The sequence below is a fragment of the Corvus kubaryi genome, unplaced genomic scaffold (assembly GCF_017639235.1).
Source record: "Corvus kubaryi isolate FWS band 111438036 unplaced genomic scaffold, C.kubaryi_AGA036_p1.0 132, whole genome shotgun sequence".
NCBI lineage: Eukaryota > Metazoa > Chordata > Aves > Passeriformes > Corvidae > Corvus > Corvus kubaryi.
This window is the reverse complement of record NW_024580666.1, coordinates 6,118,867-6,140,209: the sequence shown is the minus strand read 5'-3', so window position 1 is coordinate 6,140,209 and position 21,343 is coordinate 6,118,867. Positions and strand designations below refer to the sequence as shown.

Here is a 21,343-nt window from a genome sequence, read left to right as displayed (position 1 = left end):
ATTCTTACCTAACATACTGCAAATACAATGTGCTGGTGGTCCTTGCGCTTTTCCTTTGAGGTGCTCCTTTCCCAGGGTGATTCCCCAGCACATGCCAATGAGCAGGTGTAATTAAATATGCAGCTGCTCACTTTTGCTATGTTTTATATCATTCCTTTTGGTTGCAGCATCACACAAATGAATGTGAATTACTCTAAGGTATTTTAGATACTTTCTTGATGCTACGAGCAATACTGTGATCTCCAGGTAATCGTCCCAACAGAGGGATATTCCCTATGCTGAATAGTTAGATATGATAGGTTAAGATCAGGAACAGTGTCTTCTGGCAAACCCAGGAGAGACTCTTTGCATGCTCTCTACATGGATGAAATGGGGGAGATACTCAGAAGCCCAGACTGTCTGGTTTTGCAACACAGAATGCATAAGTGGTTACTTCATCTGGCTCTGTTTCTAGTGGACTTCTTGATATTTAGCATCCATTTCTGGATGCAGTAGTGAAGCAGAGCTGGAGTCTTTTTTAGATTAGAGTCCTTTTTTCAGGTGTGCTGCAGCACAGTGCATTGTACCTTAGAGTCTTTATTTATCTTTATCACAAGTATATAGAGATTGCATACATGCAAATTATTACTATTATTATGATTCTTAGAATTTGATGTTCAGAGCTGTGGACCTTGACTGATATCTGAGAGCCAAAGTTGTCAACCTGTGTGGTCACAAAGTGTATTAAACTAGGCATTGTAGTACATGGTGCTGGAGTAAAAACTGCTTAATACAAAGGGTGCTGTGGGTAACCAGCAAAATTGTGAAGAATGCTAAAGGATAGATAGTAATGCTGCTAGAGCTTGTGGGTCTTGGTGTGCAGGACTTTGTAAGATAAAGGCTTTTCATCTCAAAGAGAGCTGATTGGGAAAAAGACTCAGGGAAAATGCTCACAGTAGATGATGATAGATGGAATGTACTTTTTGCCTGTTCAGTTAGAAATAACCACAGCAAAACTGGGCTTGTTAAGTAACCACAGATAAGAAATTAAGAGTGAAGGCTAATACAGACTGCTTCAAAAGAGAATGACAAATAAAGTACACCCACTTTGCATGTTTGTAATAAAGGTTCATATTACTGATTGCATAATGAAGGATGCACTCTGCCAGGAAACAGTTTTCCTTTGGTACTGAGCTGCACTGCATGCTGAGCTTCCCACCTTTGGATGCAATGAGAGTCTTGGTTCCTCATCAAATAGTAAAAGAAGCTGGAGCAAGATGCAGAAGCTATTAATGCTTCTTGAAATCTTAAACGAATGTTAGTTTTAAGATTTTCCTTTCTGTCATACTTATAAAATGACAATACTTATGGATTTCTTTCATTCAGCATTTATTTAATTGACTTGCTGCACTCAGTGCATAGTACTGCAAATTAAGTATTTTGGATATATTTTTGTTTTCTGGAACAGATTCGTTCAACTCCTTTGGTTCCCAACCCAACAAATCTTCTATCTTTTTTGCACTATCTTTATCCACTGTTTACTGGAAATGCAGTTCTTTGCTGAAATACAAACCAAACAACCTCATTTCTGTGTGGAATTAATTCCCTTTTATTATTGTAGAGTAATTGTTGACAAATATTGAGTTTTAAGGGTCACTCTTAAATTTACTGTGCTGTTTCTGTAGTAAAAAAATTTGTTTGAAAGATCTGCTATTTATGAATTTTCTTCTCTTCATCTAAGGCTTGCAACTGTAGCAACACTGGTTCAGCCCATCTCCAGTGCGATGTATTGACAGGTCAATGCCAGTGCAAAATTGAATTTGGAGGACAAGACTGTTCCAGGTGTGCCTTAGGCTACAGGGACTACCCAGACTGTGTTGCCTGTGACTGTGATTTGAGTGGAACCAAAGCGGAGACGTGTAATGGCACTGAAGGAGTTTGTGGTTGTGAAGAAGAAACTGGCATCTGTACCTGCAAGGTACTGAGCTATTTAGCCCCTTCTTGGGAAGCATTAGTGTTTTCTAGACATTGATTGCATTAAAGTCATGGAAGTTATATTGGTGAAAGGACTTCAGAAGGCAATCTGCATCATTTATGAGTACACCTCAATCACTGCTAAAGGATTTTCTGTGACAGTGCTAAACTGGTCTTATTATTAGTCAGGAAAAAATGAAAAACAGTGAAGTTTTTCTGCTCGTACACATTTGGTTTTATTAGGTTTGGGAACAACACATTAGTTCAGATGATGTAGCTTTTTTTGAAAATTCAAATTGTAATGATAGGAAGAGACCAGTAAATACTAAATGGAGAATCTTTTTTGTGCTTTTTGAAATATGTTTATGTTGCAAGTTCAAATTCATTTCCTATGCTAGAACCAAAAGCAGTGCTTAAGAATAACTCACATATATTGCTAATAGTAAAGTCTGACATTCTTGTATAAAAAAAGGAAACCTAAAATGCACAGATAGTATAGATTTTTCTGAAAAGGTGGGAATCTGTTCTTGAAAGACTGAGTGGAAAACTTACTTCAAAACAACAAATGCATGTCTTCAATGGCATTTCTCCAATCTCTCCTTAAAGGTACCAGTGGGCACTGACTGTAGTTTCAGGTGTTTCTTGAAGTTCAGCTTACCAGTTGGGAATTGAGTGCAAAAAGAGACACTTGGGAATAGGGCCCCTGATTCCTATTCATAGTGAGCAGTTTATTTACCTTTTGGAGCTCATTTTCCAGATGCAGGTTTGGGAAGAAATTCCATCTTGAATTGAAATCATAGTTGCTAATTTTTTGATAGTCATTCAAATACATAAATTTAACTTGAATGTTCTGTGATTGTTTGTGGTATTTTTGTGTGTGGTTTTTTTTTTTTAAGAAAGAAAAACAGCATTTGAAAATAAGGAAAAAAGTAATGTACTGCACAGTTAAACATAATACATACAATAATTGATATTCTGCTGTGTAATTTACATAGCAACTAGTTTTTCTTCCAAAAAGAATCATCTTTCATTTAGATAGTGAAGTATTATGAGTGTGCTGTTACTATTTTTTTTTTTAATTTCCTCCAGGAAAATGTATTTGGTCTACAATGCAGCGAGTGTAAACCTGGAACTTTTGGTCTGTCTGCTAACAATGCACTAGGATGTACTCCATGCTTCTGTTTTGGGATGTCCACATCTTGTTCAGAACTAGAAGACCATGTGAGAATTCCTGTAAGTAAAACAGTATGACTACACAGACACAGTTTGTTGTTATCCTCATGTTAAGTACCACACTGGTGTGCACAATTAATGAATCAGGCTGAATGTACTGACTGGCTGACAGGGGCAGTGGCATAGGTCAGAGCAGAAAAGAAAGCAAATGGCAAAAGGTCATACTCTGTATTTCTGAAATGTTGTGTTTCACTCTTCACTTCTTAAAAAAGTAAGTATCAAATGTGTTTTCTGGTTTTTTGAGTTGGGCATTTATTACTCTAAGATGGACTATTGACTGTTTCAGAGCAGCTGAAACTGTAAACAGGATACTTTGTTGTATGAATCGTTTGCTCTTTGTGTTGCAGATAACATTAACTCCAGATCAGGCCGTTCTGCATGTAGTAGCTCAAAGTAACCTGACTGGAACAGTGGAAGGAGTATTTTCACAATTTCCTGATGTTTTATTGGATGCTGCCATAGTCAGAAAATACTTAAATACGGAAACATTCTACTGGAAGTTGCCAGAGCAGTTTCAGGGAGACCAGGTATAACCGTTAAATAATTGGAATGCTTTGTATATAACTTTGTTGTCTAATAGACACTCCTTTACTGTAGAATAGTTACTTTATATTCATAACATTTTTCTGCATTAATTCTGTTCTTGTAGGTCATAATATTATAACTATTCAGTGATAGAACTTATTTATAGCAGATGCAAACAATATATTTACATTACCCTTTCCTAAGAAGATTTTTCTTGACCCTGTAAACTGGTAACACCCATATTTAATTACTTCAGAGGTTCTGTGGGGAGGAACAGTGATATATTTGGTTTCATTTCAGAACCTGAAAGAATCCTTAACATTGATATATAGATCATGGAATCTCTGTTGCTTAGGAATTGAATGGAAATTGAGTGCACACCTTGAAAGGGTCTAGGTAAAGAAACTAAAACTGCTTTTTAGAAATATGTATTTAATCTTGGTGCAAAAGCCACTGAGTTTAAGTCAATTTTTATGTTTTATTGCAAATCATTCAAAGAACTGGCAGTTTTCCTGTCTACAGATGATGTTAAAATATTTTCAACTAGTAGCTTGAACCTTAGAATAAATAATAGTAGTCAATTTTAATCCAAACAGCTCATGGCCTATGGAGGGAAGCTGAGATATACTGTTGCTTTTTATGCTTTGGATGGCTTTGGAACCTCAAATTTTGAGCCACAGATTCTAATGAAAGGAGGTCACACCAGCAAGCTGGTCATCTATGTAGACATCCCTTCTCCAGAAAATGGAGTAAGAACTGACAAGGAAGTGGAAATGAAGGAGGTAAGCCAAAACACTGGAGGAACACAGCATTACCCTGAAGTAAACTTGAATGTTCATGGTTTTATAGTAAACATTAATAATAAATAAATAAATAAATAAATAATAACAATAATAAATGTGTTATGTTTCCCTAGGATTCTTGGAAGTATTTTAACTCTGTGTCTGATGAGCCTGTCTTACATTCTGACTTCATGTCTGTGCTAAGCAACGTTGAATATATCCTTATCAAGGCAGCTTATGGCCAGGGATTACAGCAAAGCAGGTAAAGCAACCTCTGATTGCATTTATTTATGGCATTGCATTTACTGTAATTTAACCTACAAATAATCCCATCTGAGCTATTCAGTAAAGACTTACCTCAGAGAAATTTAGAATTTCCTATTTATGACTTTTGCTCTTCCTTTGACAAGAAAACATTTATGACTTTTAATTGCAGCAGAATCCCTCTAATTCTTTCTGTGAAACACTAAATGACTCTGTTGCTTATTTTGATAGCAAAACACACGAAGAAGCACAGGCTGATGCAGTGTTCTGCAGGACTGATGATATAGTTAAATATTTCATATTTTCTAAATTACTTCTTTACTGTCTTATTTTTAATGGAAACTGAATTTTTTGTTTCTTTTTTCAATTGAAGCACATGGTCCCCTGAGTTCTTTGGTTTATATCAATCTAGGTGTCTCCTGTAGCTTGAAACACTCTGGGCAGTGGTACTAAGATAGTCCCACTTCAGAATAGTAGACTTTATTGCCATTTTGAGCAGAACTAAGTTACTAATGAGAGGGAGGGGATGGGATATGGTAGTTGCATCTGTCAGTCTGGAAACGAACAAGACAAGTAAAGATGCATCCAGTGAAAACCCAGCATCTGTACATCTTCACAGTTCCAAAGAATTCTGATTCCACCTCCAGATTTTGTATTATTTTTGATCCACATGCCCTCAACTATCTTTTTGTTAGCTCTGTCCAAAATTGTGGCACGAGACAAATGTTGTCTAATGTTTCTCAGGAAGAATTACATATTCTTGCATGGTGGGTTGGGCAAGTTTTCCAGACCAAGAGGGATCAACCTTTTAATAGTTTCTGATCTCTTTGGTTGTAGGTTCTTAAATCCCATAAATAAGTAAAAAATCTTCAGTGTTTGAGATACTTGCTTGGGGAATTAAAGAAGATTATATATTTTAGCCCTGACTTTGAAGCATGAAAATGTTTTTGGATCTTTTTTTGGCGTTAGTGCATCTTTAGATATTCACACTCTCTTCTGCATATATTTTGTAGAATTGCAAATATCTCAATGGAAATTGCAGTCAAGTTTGAAGAAATGCATCTAGGCAGGCCTATAGCTCATCTTGTAGAGCAATGTAGATGTCCTGCTGGTTACACTGGATTGTCCTGTCAGGTACAGAACACTTGAACCTTTTTGCATGTCTAATAGTGTGAAAGTAAAAAAATAGAAAATTACTTAAATAGCTTTTAAAATTGTTTGTAGCTGTTGATAGCTGTGATAATTTTTTTAAATTTAATTTTACTCCCCTTACAACTAGAGCTGTGCTCCAGGGTACTACAGGGGAAAGCATACAGAACTCAGTGTAAGAGAGCCTCACACTGTGATAGCACCTTGTGTGCCATGTCAGTGCAACAACCACAGTGAAACCTGTGATCCTGACACTGGAAAGTGCTTGGTATGTACATCTTATGCATTCTTCTATTGATTTCACCTGAACATACATAGGCAGTAACCTATCAAAGGAGTTATTGAGAGAAGTATTACTCCCTGTATCTCTTGGATAAAATGTGGGGTTTTTTTTCCCCCCACAACTCTGAAAGATGGAAAATCTGAATAGTTTCCCTTATGGTCCATTCAGTAAAATTAGCAAGGTTTTGGGGCACTGACATACTCAAAATCATTTATTATTTTAGTTTTAATTTTACTTTTAATATTACTTGTGTATCAGTTGAGTTTGTCTGTTTTTCTGTGAGACTTTTTGGGCTTCTGGACTGCTGGTCTGCTTATGCATGCAAAATAGAATTAAAGAAAGCACTAAGCCATGGACTTAAATCAAGGGCATCTCAAATCAAAATCTTTCTCTCTCAGGAAGAGAATCCTCTGGGCAGCTTTAAATGAGGCTTTTTAATGCCCAGGGACTAAAATATTACTGGGGTATGCCTCAGCTAAGTTGGTTTGCTCACTTTTCTCATTATATTCCAAAGGTTGCAAAGAGGGTCACATATGACTAACACATTTCCTCTCTCTTGTGGTCTGACAGCCTGTGGACAGCAAATTCTCAGCTAACCAAATAAGGCACATTAAGTCTGTTCCCTGATATTGCTCAATACTTTTTCTTTCAGTTGCTTTGTTTTTCCATTAGTGAATTGGTTAGTTTAAAATCAACTTCTTAATTCTTGAAGTCAGTTTTTAAGTGAGTTTCCTTAGTCCTTCAGGCTTTTGTAAGCCATTCTTTTGCTTTCAGGTTTGTCCAGAAGTATGTATCTCATGAGTAAGAATTAAAGTTCTCACTTTTGCAAGGCCAAAATGCATAGGTCTTTCACACAGGTGAATATTCGTCATTCTTCCTCTTAGTTTCTTGTTAAGGATTAGCAAGTCATCTGTGTCTTGAGATTACTACATAGACATTTCCAGCTGAGGGATGAGTTGGTTTTCACCTCTGACTTCTGCTCCCATACAATAGGAGGTTGCGTTGCTACTGTTTACTCTCATCAACTAACCTAAAATACAGACTAGCAAGTATATGAAATAAAGAAAAAGAAAAAAGAAAGGTAAAAAGAAAAAAGGGGGGGGGGAAGCAGAAGGTTATTTTTGTTAACTTGGGGGACTAGTCAGTTAAATTGTGTTTATAATATCAATTTAGTCTTTTAATATTAATAGCACTGGTTATTGATCAGTACTCTTGACAAATTAAATGTAGTATCTGGAATTCTAACTGTGGATAGTCCTCAATGTTTGCTGAAATGCTGGAACTGAAACAGAAAACCCCAGGTATTCTGTTTAATTTTTCCATCAGGTTTTGTTTGGGTGGTTGGTTTTTGCTTGGAATTTTTGGTTGATTGTTTTGTTTTTTTTAGGATTTTTTGTTTTGTATTGTGATGTCATGGCCTGAATTGGATTAATAGCAGCAGAAATACATAAATTTTAATGGAAATTTAGAGAAGAAATTAGGTCAGCCTGCCTGAAGGGGCATTCATGTAAGAGAAAATACGCTGCTATTCTGTTTGTTTTTGCATAAAAGGTTTTTTTTCACTCAGAGAATGCTGACCAATGGGTAGTGACATGTAGAGATGATTGTTGGAAACTGTACACAGGTATTGATTGGGGGGTAGATAAAGTTACTCCTGTTGTTTGTTGTTGTTTTAAACTGTCTGAATGACTTTTTTGTGTCTCAGAACTGCAGAGATAACACAGTTGGTGATTACTGCAGTGCTTGTGCCCCAGGCTACTATGGAAAAGTAATTGGATCTGCCAATGACTGCTCTCTTTGTGCCTGTCCCAGAGCCAACCCTGTTAGGTAATCAGAATTTACTAAACTCAGTGTGCATTTTACCATCCCTTGTTTCTTGTGTTGTATGTCTAACCTCCTACTCCTTCTGCTCCTCCTACTATGACAGTAGGAGTTGGTTATTGTTACATGTTACTTATTTTTAGACATTTGAATGCTGCCTATTTTTATTTAGTAAATGGAACTTGCATTCTGAGATGTTCACAGGTACTGGTAACTGAAATTTTAAAAAGATCAGGTGATAGATGAGACAATTTTTTCTCTAAGACTAGAACAGACACATTGACTGTTTTATAGATAGTTAACTAAGTTGCTGTGATATTGTTTAGTTTGAAATGTGGGTCCCTTCTTCATTCAGAGAACAGTACTTTTGTATTTACAAAAATTCAGGCCATACCCACTCAATGCAGGAACTTTCCATGAGATCAGTCCAAGGGGAAGAACAAGGACTCTTTTGTCTGAAATTTATACATTTAACTTTGTAGTTTGAAAAACAAAATGCCGTGCAAGCTGGGTTTTTTTTCAGAAGCTTAAAAAGCATATTTGTTGTTTGCTTTTGTATAATTGAGTCAGAATGAGAGTCTAGAAATTCATGCAAGTCTCAGTTAAATACGTACTATAGCCATATCATACAGCATCCATTTTACATTGTCTTACCTTCTAAAAGGAAGGCCATAATGTGCTCCAGCATGTTATGCAGTAGTGGAGCCACATTGGAAAAGCAAACTTAACACAACTAATTTAAAGTACAAATACCGGAGCAATGCATCAGATTAAACAGAAGATTCTGTTGCTTACAGTGTTTAACCTGTGGCTGAAGGTGTTGTCTGTCTTTGTATGGTCTTTTATTTATATGATAGCAGCTATTTGTTTATCCTTCCTCCAGTTTTAGTCCCACTTGTGTCCTGAAAGGTGTTCAGGATTACCACTGTGATGCTTGTGTCCCAGGATATGAAGGACAGTACTGTGAAAGGTGAGTTACACGTGATGTCCCCGTTTATTCCCAGCTCCCAAGGACAGTTTGGTTAATATGAGCCGTATGTGTACTCAGATTATTCAGTGCTCATAAATAAATGTATAAATGAATGCTCAAGGACTTAGAGTGATTTGCTAGTTACTGTTGAACTATTAATAAAAAACCCAACCTATCAGTAAATGTGACATCTGATGTCATGATGAATATCCCCTGATGTTCGGCGTGCCATTCCTCTCCGTGTAGGTGCTCCCCTGGCTATTACGGTGACCCTCAGCTCCCTGGTGGCAGCTGCCGTCCGTGCCAGTGCAATCCGGGCGGTTCTGTTCACGGGAATTGCGATGGTGCCACTGGGCAGTGCCTCTGTAAGCCGGGGGTGACGGGACAGCTCTGTGAGGAGTGTGAGCCGAGGCACCTTCTGCTGGAGGACGAGTGTGTGTGTAGGTGGTTTTTAATTTGTTTACTTTCCCAATGGGCTGTGGTCCACTCAAGTGATATTTATGTGGATGGGTTTATGATGTCAGGCCCTGTTGTTTCTGTGAAGGAAAGAAATGTTAACAACTCATTTCTGTAGATGGAGAGGTTTGGAGGAGGTATTCTCTGGAGGTCCCATCCAACCTCAGCCATTCTGTGAACACAGAGCAAGCTGTGCAAGAGATCATAACATCAGACAGGCAGTCAATCCTTAAATTGCTTATTTAGTGTTACAAACAAGTTTAGGAAAAATAGTTTTAAGGCTTTTTCTGACTGTATAATACCTTTATTCATTTGAATATTTTGAATTCCTATGTCATTGACGCTTTGGATGTGAGGTTGCCGTGATAATACTTTTGGAATTATCCCAGGTTTATAGGCATTCTACACCAATAATAAGTCATATTCCCCCAATAATTAGTCTTGTAATTCTTTATGAGAGTGTAGGTAGCAGAAAGACACATCTAGTACAATAATCTGCTTCTATAATGACTCAGGATTTAGAATTCAGGTTTTATTTTGTATAAGTAATAAAAAAACAATCTGGAAAGTAAATAGAATTACAGGACTGTAGGCTTGAATTTCCTGTCCGCCAAACCTGTTTGACTGAGTGGCTTCAACATGAATTTATTGCAAAATAGCTAAATAGGCTCAAAAATCTTGTAATAGAGCAGGCAGCTCAGTAGTTAGCAGGACCAATAAGACTCTAGTGTGTGCTAACCTAAGGAGAATGTGTTTGGAATAAATTGACTCTTGGGCAGGAAGGGAAAGGCAAGACTACAAATCTGTGTATTTAGAGTTATTACACTTTATCACTCTTAAATGATGAGGGCACATACTGTCAATATTGAAATTGCAGGTTTTTTTGTCTTCATTTTAATACTAATATTGCTTCCTTAAAATTGTTTATCTAGCTTGTGATGACAACTGCACAGGAGTTCTGTTAAACAGTTTGGATAATCTCAACGAGGCCATACTTTCAGTGAACCTCACTGGTATTGACCGTGTGCCCTATGGGATATTGTCGGAGTTGGAGAATGTGACACAACATCTGAAGGTAAAATGAACACATAAATAGTAGAAATACTCAGTCACACCTTTAAAGCAAAACTTGCAGCTGCTCACAGGTGCTGGTAATTTGACAGAAGGCCTCCTGAAGTTCATGGCTTGATTATGTGTGATACCAGATTAAGACCGTTATGTTTGCTATGGAAGTGTACCTTAAGTGATTTAGCTGCCTGTATTAGTTTATTTTCATTTGTTGCACTGGCATTTAAATAAGTAGATTAAAATATTTTTCAATCAGCAATAGGATTTTTGAATGTGCTGTATATATGTACTTCACCTGGATTATGTGCATTCTTAAGGCTGGCCAGCAAGGGGATTAATTTTCAGTAGGGAAATAGAAACAGCAGGCCAGGTCTTCTCCCTTTTTGGTCCCTTTGCTAAAGAGCTGCCAAGGCATAGATCTAGAGGCTGTTTCCCCAGAGTCCCTGGAGTCCTTCTCTGGAGTGGTAGGCTGCTTCTCCATTAGCCAGGGTGCTTGGGATGCAGCAATTTGCTTTCTTTTTGGCTGTGTGGCAGTCCCAAATGCCTTACTCTATCCTCCATCTCAGGACACTAAAGTCAGGTGGAATGTTTCCGTCTTGGACACTTTCAGGCTGCTTGGGGCAAACTTCCCTTCAGCTCCTCCCCCCCATAAACAAAGCATGAAATACCACTTTTTGTGATTCTAGAAGGTCATTTATTGTTGCTGAGGAATAAGTTCATGTGGCCTCTGCACAAAACCAGAGATAAACAGGATCCTCCCTGCTTCATGACTACTAAAAATAGAAACATTTATTGATAAGAGTCTTCTCAGCAATAGTCAAGCAGGCAAGCTCTGAGTCAGAAACAATGCTATCTTCTTTGTATTTCACCATATCACAAGAAAATCAAAGTAATGTGAGCCTTTTTGTGCTGCCAAATTCAGCAAACTAAAATTTTGAATTACAATTTCTTCTATTTAAGATATAAGGCAGAATGAATTCCGATCAGTGAACTTCAAAATGTTAATAAGTACAATATTTGATGGCAAACTTGATTAAGTTACATGTTTATGCTTCAGCAGAGATACTCTTATTCTCTACTTTTAGTTACTAACCTTTCAGTTTGAAAGCTTTAGTTATGCTTCCCTTCCTTCATGTCCTAAGGCATACGTGTACTGAATTATTGTAATACTTCAAGGATACAATTTAATTGCTTTCTGTAATTATTTTGTGTTTGTATAGGAGCATCATCAACTTTTACTTGGAAATATTGTTCATCTGTAGTTTTTATTTAGCACTTTAATTGCAAAGAAAAGTCAAATCTTACGTAAAAATAAAGGTAGTTTAAGTTTCTACTTACTTGTTGCATAAATTTAACTTTCTTAACTATAGTAAGTTTATAGTAAGTTTACCTTAACTACTTAAGTAAGCTTTTACTTACTTCTTACTTTTTAAGTTTTAGTACATACATTTTTTCAATATTAAAATTAAATCAAAGCCAGCTGGCCCTTTCTTGGAAGTGGGATGCTTAAAGTGGTATAAAACTTTTTGTGACTCATGTAATTTTGTTTATGCCAGTATTTTTAAACAACTAAATCTAGGGGGTAAGTTGATAGTCTTCTAATTTTTATCTGTTTGGAAGCAGGTATTCCCCTTTTTCTGGATGCTTCAAGGTTACCTTGCCTTTTGCCTTGTACCAAAGTAACTGTGGCTGGAGGCCAGAAAATCCCCAAGGTTATTTCTGTGAATTGTGAATCTTCCCTGAAGGGCTGTCCCTTGCACTGGGTTGCATCTGCCTCACGCTGGTAGCTTGGGAATCCAAGTAGTTCCTCTTTTCTGTACCTTTCTGTGGGTCCTTTGGTAATGAAAGATTATCAAATCAGGTTGTCCACTCCTTATTGCTTCTGCACTTCCAGGCCACTGGAAGACTTCAGTTGTTCTGTTTTTCTAGTTAAAGCCTTCTGCTTTACTCCTCCTGACATACCTAAACTTGGTTGCTGTCCAGTTCTGCTTTTTTGAACTAGGCTTTTAAAGAAACTTGCTGGGCTTTATTCCAGGAGGCTCAAGAGCTTTAGCTCTCTTTCACTTGTTTTTCATGCTGAGGAAAAGACTGTGAAATTTCCATTTCACAAGGCTGTTGGATACTCTTATGTATTAGTTTTTAAAATCTTGGACTTATATGCGTGTATGTATGCGTATATATATACACATACACACACTGTATTTACCATGGTATTCACAATGATTGGCTCTGAAACATCTGAAATCTAAAAATAACCTTTCCTAGACTTTCTCTCTCTGTAAGAGATATGCCCTAGGTTTCTTTGCATCTTTAGAGAAGTGGTATTCTGTTGCAGGCCTTGACTGTATCAAATATTATAGACTTGGGCACAATGACCTACTAGTTGCCTTATAGAGCAGATTTGAGGTGACCTTGAAGGCAAATGCAGCATATTATTCTTTCTCATTGACAAAGGGACTCACAGGACTACTTATCTCCAGGGTCATCCTCATGGATACACCCTAGTGCAGCTGTTCTGACAGAACCAGCTGCTGAAATGGAGCAGCTATGGGATTGGATGAAACATTTAATTTGAAGGGCCTTGGAACTTCTCAAAGTAGTTTACTTGAGCACTCAGACTGTGGTCAAGTTGAGACTCAGGAATGCAGAAATGCTATTTCCTTCCTTTTTACGCAATTAAAAATACAACGTGGCTGGATTCTTGCTTATTTAAAGAAATGGTACAGTGTGTTAATGAATTGTATGTGTGTAATTACTTTATATCATCTTGTGTGCTTTGAAAATCAGTCCTTTCAACAGCATATAAATAATCTAAATAGTGTGCATAGTTATTTTCTTCCCAATACTTTCCTGGAGCCACAAAGAAGTCTCCAAATTACAGTGAGCTGTTACTTCTCCTTTCTTATAGAGGTCTGTAGTTCCTAGAGAAGATCCAATTTACTCATTAGATACAGCACAAGAAGGTCTTCTGAATTTATCAGGAGGAATTGATTACTTGCATGAAGAGGTAGGTGCTGGCTTCTTTATTCTTAGGTTATCTGGAGAAATCATTTGAGATTTCATAGCATAGTAGCTTAATGCCAGAGAGTTATTCAGAAATTATTTAAAATCTGTAGAGTTCAATAAAAGAATTCAGTCAATTCTGTAAGCTTCCTGAAAAGGGGAGTTAATTGCTCTGTGGACTTCTGCAAACTGCAGTAGTTTATGATATTGTACAGAAGATTTACATGGTATCTGTTAAAGTTAAGTTATTTTGTACTGTGATCATTTAATGTCCTAAAACTAGAGAGAGTGACTTACTTTCTTCTCCTTGGTTTTAACATGTGGAGCTTATTAAAAATTATGTCGTACCTGTAGTATTGTGTTTAAAATGATCTCAGGAGAATTAAATCTGTTGAAATCTCACAGGAAAAGTAGACAACATTTTTATTCTTTATCCAGCTTTAACAGAAGAATAATTGTAGGTAGGAAATAGAAAACAGTACTTCAGCCATTGGATCCCACTTGCTGACCATATGTTCTTATAATATTCTGACACATATGCAGAATCTAACCAGGTGCTTCCACTGAGTGTTGTTATTGCTAATACTGATGTATCCAGAACGGTGATTTTCCTAACAAACATTAGTTGTACCTAAAAAATTAAATAATATTAACTTAGTTAAAGAAATGGCTTTGATAATTATAAGCTCACTGATTATGGAAATAATTGATAACGCTGATCTGAGAGCCTGGAACTTAAATCACAGTTAAGGCATCTGCAAGCATGGAAGCATCAGAGATTTGTGAATCAGTTAGATCTACCTTATCAAAAAACATTGTTTCCTTACACTAAAATATTCTCAATATTAAGAAAATAAGCATAAAAACCATAGACAAGTGTCAGGAATTAATCAGTGTTTTAGGAGAACTGTCGGATATTCTCTCTGATTTTATTCTAGACAACTAGATTTTTGAAAAAAGCTCAGCAACTTGACACAATGACTCAGAAAACCAGGAATAAAAGTCAAGAACTGACTGCCTTTATTGACACAGTACATACAAGCATCAAAGGTATCCTGTTTTTAAGATATTTCCATTTCTTCACAAAATTTAGTAAGGGTATGTCCTTTGCAACTCTTAAGTCGTGTTTACATGGAAAATTCTGCAGTTTGCACAGGGGATTAAAATATGCTTTCTTTTTTTTAAATGGTATGACTAAATTGTTTACTCTCCTACTCAGTACTTGCTGAAGTTGCTGTGTCACTGAATGAAACACTGGGGCTGGATCTGCCGCTGTCAAATGCTACATCTCAGCACCTGCAGGATGATATTTCTGCCCTTTTGGATTCATTGCGCAAGAAGGATTTTGTTCAACAGCACCATAATGCTACCACAGTCCTAAAGTAAGCCTGTTCTACCGAAAACTCTATTTCACTTATGTCTCTGCATTGCAACACTGCTTTTTTGACGAGATATCTGGAGAAACATTTTGCCATAATGAGTGGCAGTGTGACAGATAGCTAGCCCAGGTGGACCTATATGAGCTTTGTTTTGGAGTTACTTGATTTGATGATACTTGGTCATCCCAGGTGATACAAATCAAGAATAAAGTCTTTTAGAAGTCCGTTAAAAGCAATAGTAAAGCCTGTTAACTTAGATGTGATACAAAATTCCCTTGCAATAAGTGAAAAGACTCACTGATTTCAGATTCTTTCAGATCTGACCCTAACACACGTCTCTGTGTTGATTTTGGCTGGGAGATAGCATAAAACTGTCTCAGTTGATTGCAAGCACAGGACATCTCAGGCCTGCTGAAGGACATGACAATTGATTGTCACTGGAATACGTATAACAAAGATTTGCAAATGAAACCAAAGCATTTTTTAAAGCATTCTGAGCCATTGTTTATGGTTGTATTCTGTTGTCTTGATTTGTCCCCAGTTAAAGGCTGTTTTGAAATGGCTTTTATAGTCATTATTAGTGCTTATTGCCAGACTTGGCAAGACAAAAAAATTGCTGTTCCAAAAGTCAGCTAATGTTTTGTTCCAGTTTCAGAAATACTGACTAATGCCATAGCACTCCAAAAACTGTAAGAATGTTAATATTGGCTTCAAGGGACGAGGATTTAGACCAGAGTAGAATATTTCTGAAAATTTGATTTTTTTTTTTTTTTATTAAAAGCTTTGGATTAAGGAGGGTAGAGTGTTTGTGTTGGTAGTATGTCTCATTTTGTTCAGCAGACTCTTCTGCTGAATGTAGAACTGTATAGAAGCTATATAGACATGAAAGTGGACCAGAAATGTACCATTCATTCTTCTTCCTATTAGGAACTTCAAATAGATTTTTTTCCACTTACAAATATGTCTCAAAATGTTTTGTTCCATAGTAAAAGAGTGTTCTGACTTCAACATCAACAGTTTTTGAGCTGTTACAGAAGGTGTTTGAAAATTAACTTTTTCAATTATAGTCTCTGTTGAAATTTCTGAAAACTCTCTGATAAGGGTCTTTTGACAGATCAAGGAAGAGAGTTAATATGTTCTATAAGGTTGTTTGCTCTGCAGAATTTCTTATGCAATGCAACTGTAAATTCAAAAATTATTTAAATAAGCAGCTTGCTAGTCTGTATTTTAGGCAGTAGGTGTTGCTACATGACTCACAGTGGACTGAGTTTGTGATAATGTATTTTAGGTAACATTTGTATCCGAGGTCTCCACACATTTGCCGTGAAAGGCAAAGTCCCCAGACGATTAGGAATATAATCTTTTTACTCTATGCTGAAGCAGAAGCCATTATTGGCTTGTAAAATACTTTAGATCTTGTAATATTTTAAGGCTATGGCTTCTGACTGTAAGGACTCTGAATTATTAGTGTTAGGAAATATATGCAAATGTGCATCTGCTGTTCAGTAAGAAAGATGGAATGTGTTTTGCTGTGTATATCTGTGAAATAAACTAGGTCTCTTTCACTTTGGCTAAAGATCTATGTGATATGCAGTCAGATTAACAAGGACAAACATTTATATAAAAATACCATTACAGGAGTTGCAATTTTCTGCGTATGTACTGAAATGAAGAGAAACAAAGGAATAGACTTTCAGGATAATTTTCAGTTCTACTCCTTCAATTCTGGGAAGTGTTCAAATGGAGATGCAAATATTCCCAAATAGAACAGCTGAAGCAATTAACAACTGACAGATTTGGGAGGATTTACTATTTGCCAGATAATCTCTGTTGCTGATTAAAAATATAAGTGCAGAGATTAAATTATTTCATTGTAATGCTGAAATTGTTAATTTCAGTGCTCATTTTAATGAGGCTATTTATTTTTATTTGATATTTAAACTTTTCTGGACTCTTGGGTATATGTCTTTCAGTTCTGTTTACTTGCTTCTTTCCAGTGCCAATCCTCATAAATGATGTTTTGATCCTACATTCAAAATATGAATCACTACAATTAGGATATAGAGTAATCCCAGAGGAAAGTTTCTCAGAGATTTTGATTTGGGGGGATGTCCCAAATTAAGTCCAAACAAATATGATTCGTACTAACCCCTTCCCCCTCTAGTCATTAAATACAAATTTTATGAACTGCATTACTGTTGTCTCCCCAGGCAGTCATCATTTTGTGTGGTAAAATGAATAACTAAACTACCATGTGTATGTATGCTACTTTAGAAAAAAATGGCAGACTTTTGTAAAAAGATGCATATAAATTAATTTCACATGACCCCATTTTCTCCTTAAGAAATCCATGCCTAAGCGGCTCCTTCACTGTTTCTTTAATTTCTGATTCCTCTTCTTTTTCAGAGCTGCAGAAAAGTTGTTGACCCAGGTTCAGAAAGAATATTTCAAACCCCAGCAGGAACTTGCTGAACTAAAAATGGATGCAAGCCAGTTCTTATCAAAGCACAGCAGCAGACTGCAGGATGCTCAGGACCTGGTGAACGAGGCTCTCGCCAACATCAATGAGACCCATCACTTGTTTCCTCTTATCTCCAGCAACCTGGCAGAGCTGAATGTAAGAGTGGACAGTCAGTGTTGCATAAGAAATATCGAATATATGATTGTTTTTAAAAGTTGATTTTTAAATTTTTTAAACATATTTAACCATTTTAATGTTTAAATATGATACCTGAAAAATTTAAAGGAAACCAGAGCCCTGTTTGAAAACCATAATATTATGTGTTATGTGAACTCATCAGTATAGCTGACTTTTCAGACTACTATAAAACACTTGATTTATGCTACAGGACAAAAAACTAAATATAAAGGAAGGTGAAGAAATCTCAAGCATGCTCATTAAAGAAGGGAAGGTCCTAGTTAATGCTGCTGCTGCTCTTGCCCAAGATGTAAAGAACTCTACATCTGTAAGTCCTCAGGTTTTAACATCCTCTTTGAGACTCTCAAGTGTATTTTGCTAGTGAAAAAAAAAGGGAAACATTTTGTTTTGCAGAACGTGGAAGTCCACCAGGATGGGTTAGTCCTGTGGAGCACCAAACTGAGGCATCACGTGGATGAGCTGGTGATGCAGATGTCTGTGAGAGGAGTGCTTGACCTGGTGTACAGAGCAGAGGAACATGCCACCCAGTTCCAACGACTTGCAGATACACTAGAGAGGTGATAAACTCAAGAATAATGAAATCATGAGATTTACATTAGTGTCAGATTTAATATAAATAGGGAGAGGCTTGATTCACTAGCTGAATTCCCTGTCCATGGCAGGGAAGTTTTAGTAGATGATCTTTAAAGGTTCCTTCCAACCCTAAGGATTTCATGATCAATTTTTATTCCCCATTTAATTTGAAGTGCTTTTTACTTTTAATGCCGTGTAATTTTATGAAATGATGTGGAGGAGGGTTGGTTAGTCTTGCATTTCATGTGGCTGACTTACACAGTGAATTGTGAATTATTAAATGCCCAATGAGTATATCATGGCATAGCTTGAAAAGCATCCAGTCTACATATGAAAAATTCTTGGCAATATATCTTGGAATGTGATCAAGAAGCTATTCTTACTATGCCTCTATTGTTGTTACTTTCAAAGTGTTCTGCAGAAATGAGTGGGTTGCAACTTCAAACCCACTCAGATGCACTCTTAGAATTTGAAAGTTGCTAAGTCATTCCTGTTAATTCAATGGAAATTAATCTTCTATCCGAGGAATCCTTCTAGGATGCATCTTGTTTTGTCTTTTAAAGTCTGCAGATATGTGTTAAAGTTAAACCATATCAGATTGGAACATTGACATCTATTTTAAGTTTAAAACCAGAAAATTTTGCTCAGAGTAACATTAAGCAATTCTTGACTTCACCACAGCCAGATAAATTCAGTAAAGCAAAATTTACTATGGATTAAATTTCAGATACTTATAATGTCTACCTAGATTCTGTATCTGTACTTAGTTTTTGAGCTTCAGATAGGGGCTTGTTCCTGTTCTGTTTAGGCAATATAATTTGTTTGTTCTAAGGGTCTTTATAAATTGAAAAAATTAACATAAATAAAAGGGAACAAAATAGAAGAAAAAAAAAGAGATGGAAAGGAACAAAACAGAACAACAGCTAACAAAAGAAAAAACTCTGCAAGAAGAAAACCTTTTAACTGATTTTTTTCAGTTCAAAAGAATGAATTTAAAGCCCCTTATGCAACATTGGGCAAGGTGTGCTTGTTTTTTTTCAGAGTGCATCATGTATTCTGGAAAGATGTGCATGTTGTAATTGAAGACATGGAACTCAGTGCTTGATTGAAAACAGATTTGCTTGTTAATTGTCTATTTAGTGGCCTCTCTAGAGTAAGAAATGTGACTCTGAACACAACTGCTGCTATCTACACTCACTCCAGTGTTAAAAGTGTGATTGAAAGAACAGAGAGTTTGGCAGATGATGCATCTAGAGTTGTGAATGGCCCCTTGGATTTTGTAAGTATCAACGCTAGTGTTTTAATTTATGTCTTCACCTTTCTCATTTTAGAATATTTGTTCTAATTGTTTCTGCACTTGCTGAAAACGTGAGTCTTCTTGATGGAGGCATGTCCTTGATGGCAGCCTGTCCTACCAAGTAGTACGTACTGTATCCTGAATCCATACTCCAAGACAGTAGTGATAACACATTTCAAGTTCTGTTTGCCTTCCTTTTCTCTCTACCACAGTACCATTTTCCCTTTATTTTGTTTGCTTTTTAATGTCTAATGCACATTTAGCTGGACTGGACTTGATTCTGTGAGGGTTTATATCAGTCATCTGACATGTATTCTTGTAGAACTTAAATTCCCAGGCCTCTAATGCTCCCTTCCACCTCTGGAATTATTCAACGATCTCCTTATTTGACCTATCCCTCTTCCATTTCTCTCTAGGTATTCCCAACCACAGCTACTTTGCTTAGTAGAGGACATTTCATAACCAAATATATGTCTATGTCTCATCTACCATCCCGCTGCCTTCCAAGATTATCAGATTGCTACTGAAACAGTAGATTAAAAAGACCCGACCAGTTCCCAGTCTGATCTTAACAGTTTCCTATTATTTTATTTCCCCCCTCACATTTCTTCATCATGCACATTTTACCTGCAGAAGCAAATGTGTGATAATGCATTTACATGACAGCGATCAAAACAGCTGACATTCTTTTGTGAACTTGTATGTTATTATATAGCACTCTGTCTTACTAAAGCTTTCTACAGCATGAATCCCTCAAGGTGTTTTTCCAGATCTTTTCAGTTGGAGAAATGTAAAAGAATGCTTCTAAGACTGTGATTTTGAAATATCTCACCTTAAATTGCTCAGTGCTGGAAATTTTGAATTAGGCCTGGAAGTAGAATTCCCAAAAGACAACACTGAATCACTACCAGTATTGAAACTAGAATTTTGCAGGTTTTGTTTCATAGCCATCTCTTTTTTTTATTAAATCACAAAGAGATTCAATGTCGCATTCTTGGATAAATGATAGCAACTTGTATTATTTTTAATTGATACTTAGTAGGGTAATGAATAGAATAGCTCATAAATAACTAGAATGGTCAATAACTTTAAGTAGGTGTCTTCAGATACTTAAACGTTTTCAGTTGAATTTCTGTTTTTCATATGTGGCAACTTGATGTCTGTGTCTTTTAGCCAGAGGAGTCTTTCAGTCTTCTGGGAAAAGAAGCTCTACTGCTTAGCTCCAAATTTCAGAATGAAGCCAAAAATCTGAAGAAAAAAAGTGATGGTCAGTTCTACAGAATTCAGGCTTCTGCCTCTATTTCTTTTTTCTATTTTCTGTTTTGTGCTGGGTTTTTTTTAGTCTTTTTTTGATTTGTCTTTTTTGTGTAGGATTTTTTTTTTTTTAATGAGCATAAGCTAAGGTAAATATATATGTGACTGTGCATATTTTCATGCAATTAAGATTAATGTTTTACGGATTTGCACAGTATTCTCATTTTTTTGGGTAAGAATATAATTTTTCTCTGTAAACATTTAAAAATTTATCCTTCACTCTACCACATTTACCTATAAGCAATACTTGCAATGGCTGTTTTTTCCAAACTTTATGAATTAAATCAGTAGAGATTGTTCAGTAGAGAAAGAAAAAGCCAAATTCTTGAAAATTCCATTAATTTGTTTTTATTTAATGAATCATGGATGACACAGGTATGTAAGATGACATGTTTAAATCCTAATCCTTTTTACTTGTTCCTGCTGGACGGCTGAAATACAAAAACAAGCTGAATTTCTTTGTCTCCATAAATTCAAAAATACTTTTGACTTTTTTATTACTCCAAAGATACCAGGAAGGCATTGAAATCTACACCATGAAAACTCAAAAGCATTTTGAGCAAAGGCTTTATGTAGGAGCAGAAGCAGGCCCTTAGTGAAATTTTTTGACAAAA

The 21,343-nt window shown here is 36.3% G+C and overlaps 1 protein-coding gene across 1 annotated transcript in view; it reads left to right on the top strand.

The window, feature by feature from the left end:
- Positions 1-21,343, top strand: part of LAMA1 (laminin subunit alpha 1) — a 100,864-nt gene that overhangs the window by 57,073 nt on the left and 22,448 nt on the right. Inside the window, exons 23-41 of the mRNA XM_042031045.1 lie at positions 1,721-1,957; positions 3,043-3,186; positions 3,534-3,713; positions 4,308-4,493; positions 4,628-4,755; positions 5,771-5,891; positions 6,037-6,174; positions 7,895-8,016; positions 8,894-8,980; positions 9,227-9,420; positions 10,369-10,511; positions 13,413-13,511; positions 14,446-14,557; positions 14,727-14,889; positions 17,293-17,503; positions 17,736-17,852; positions 17,939-18,102; positions 19,259-19,397; positions 20,589-20,682. Of these exons, the coding sequence (XP_041886979.1) occupies positions 1,721-1,957; positions 3,043-3,186; positions 3,534-3,713; positions 4,308-4,493; positions 4,628-4,755; positions 5,771-5,891; positions 6,037-6,174; positions 7,895-8,016; positions 8,894-8,980; positions 9,227-9,420; positions 10,369-10,511; positions 13,413-13,511; positions 14,446-14,557; positions 14,727-14,889; positions 17,293-17,503; positions 17,736-17,852; positions 17,939-18,102; positions 19,259-19,397; positions 20,589-20,682 (2,779 nt within the window). The remainder of the gene's footprint in view (positions 1-1,720; positions 1,958-3,042; positions 3,187-3,533; positions 3,714-4,307; positions 4,494-4,627; positions 4,756-5,770; positions 5,892-6,036; positions 6,175-7,894; positions 8,017-8,893; positions 8,981-9,226; positions 9,421-10,368; positions 10,512-13,412; positions 13,512-14,445; positions 14,558-14,726; positions 14,890-17,292; positions 17,504-17,735; positions 17,853-17,938; positions 18,103-19,258; positions 19,398-20,588; positions 20,683-21,343) is intronic.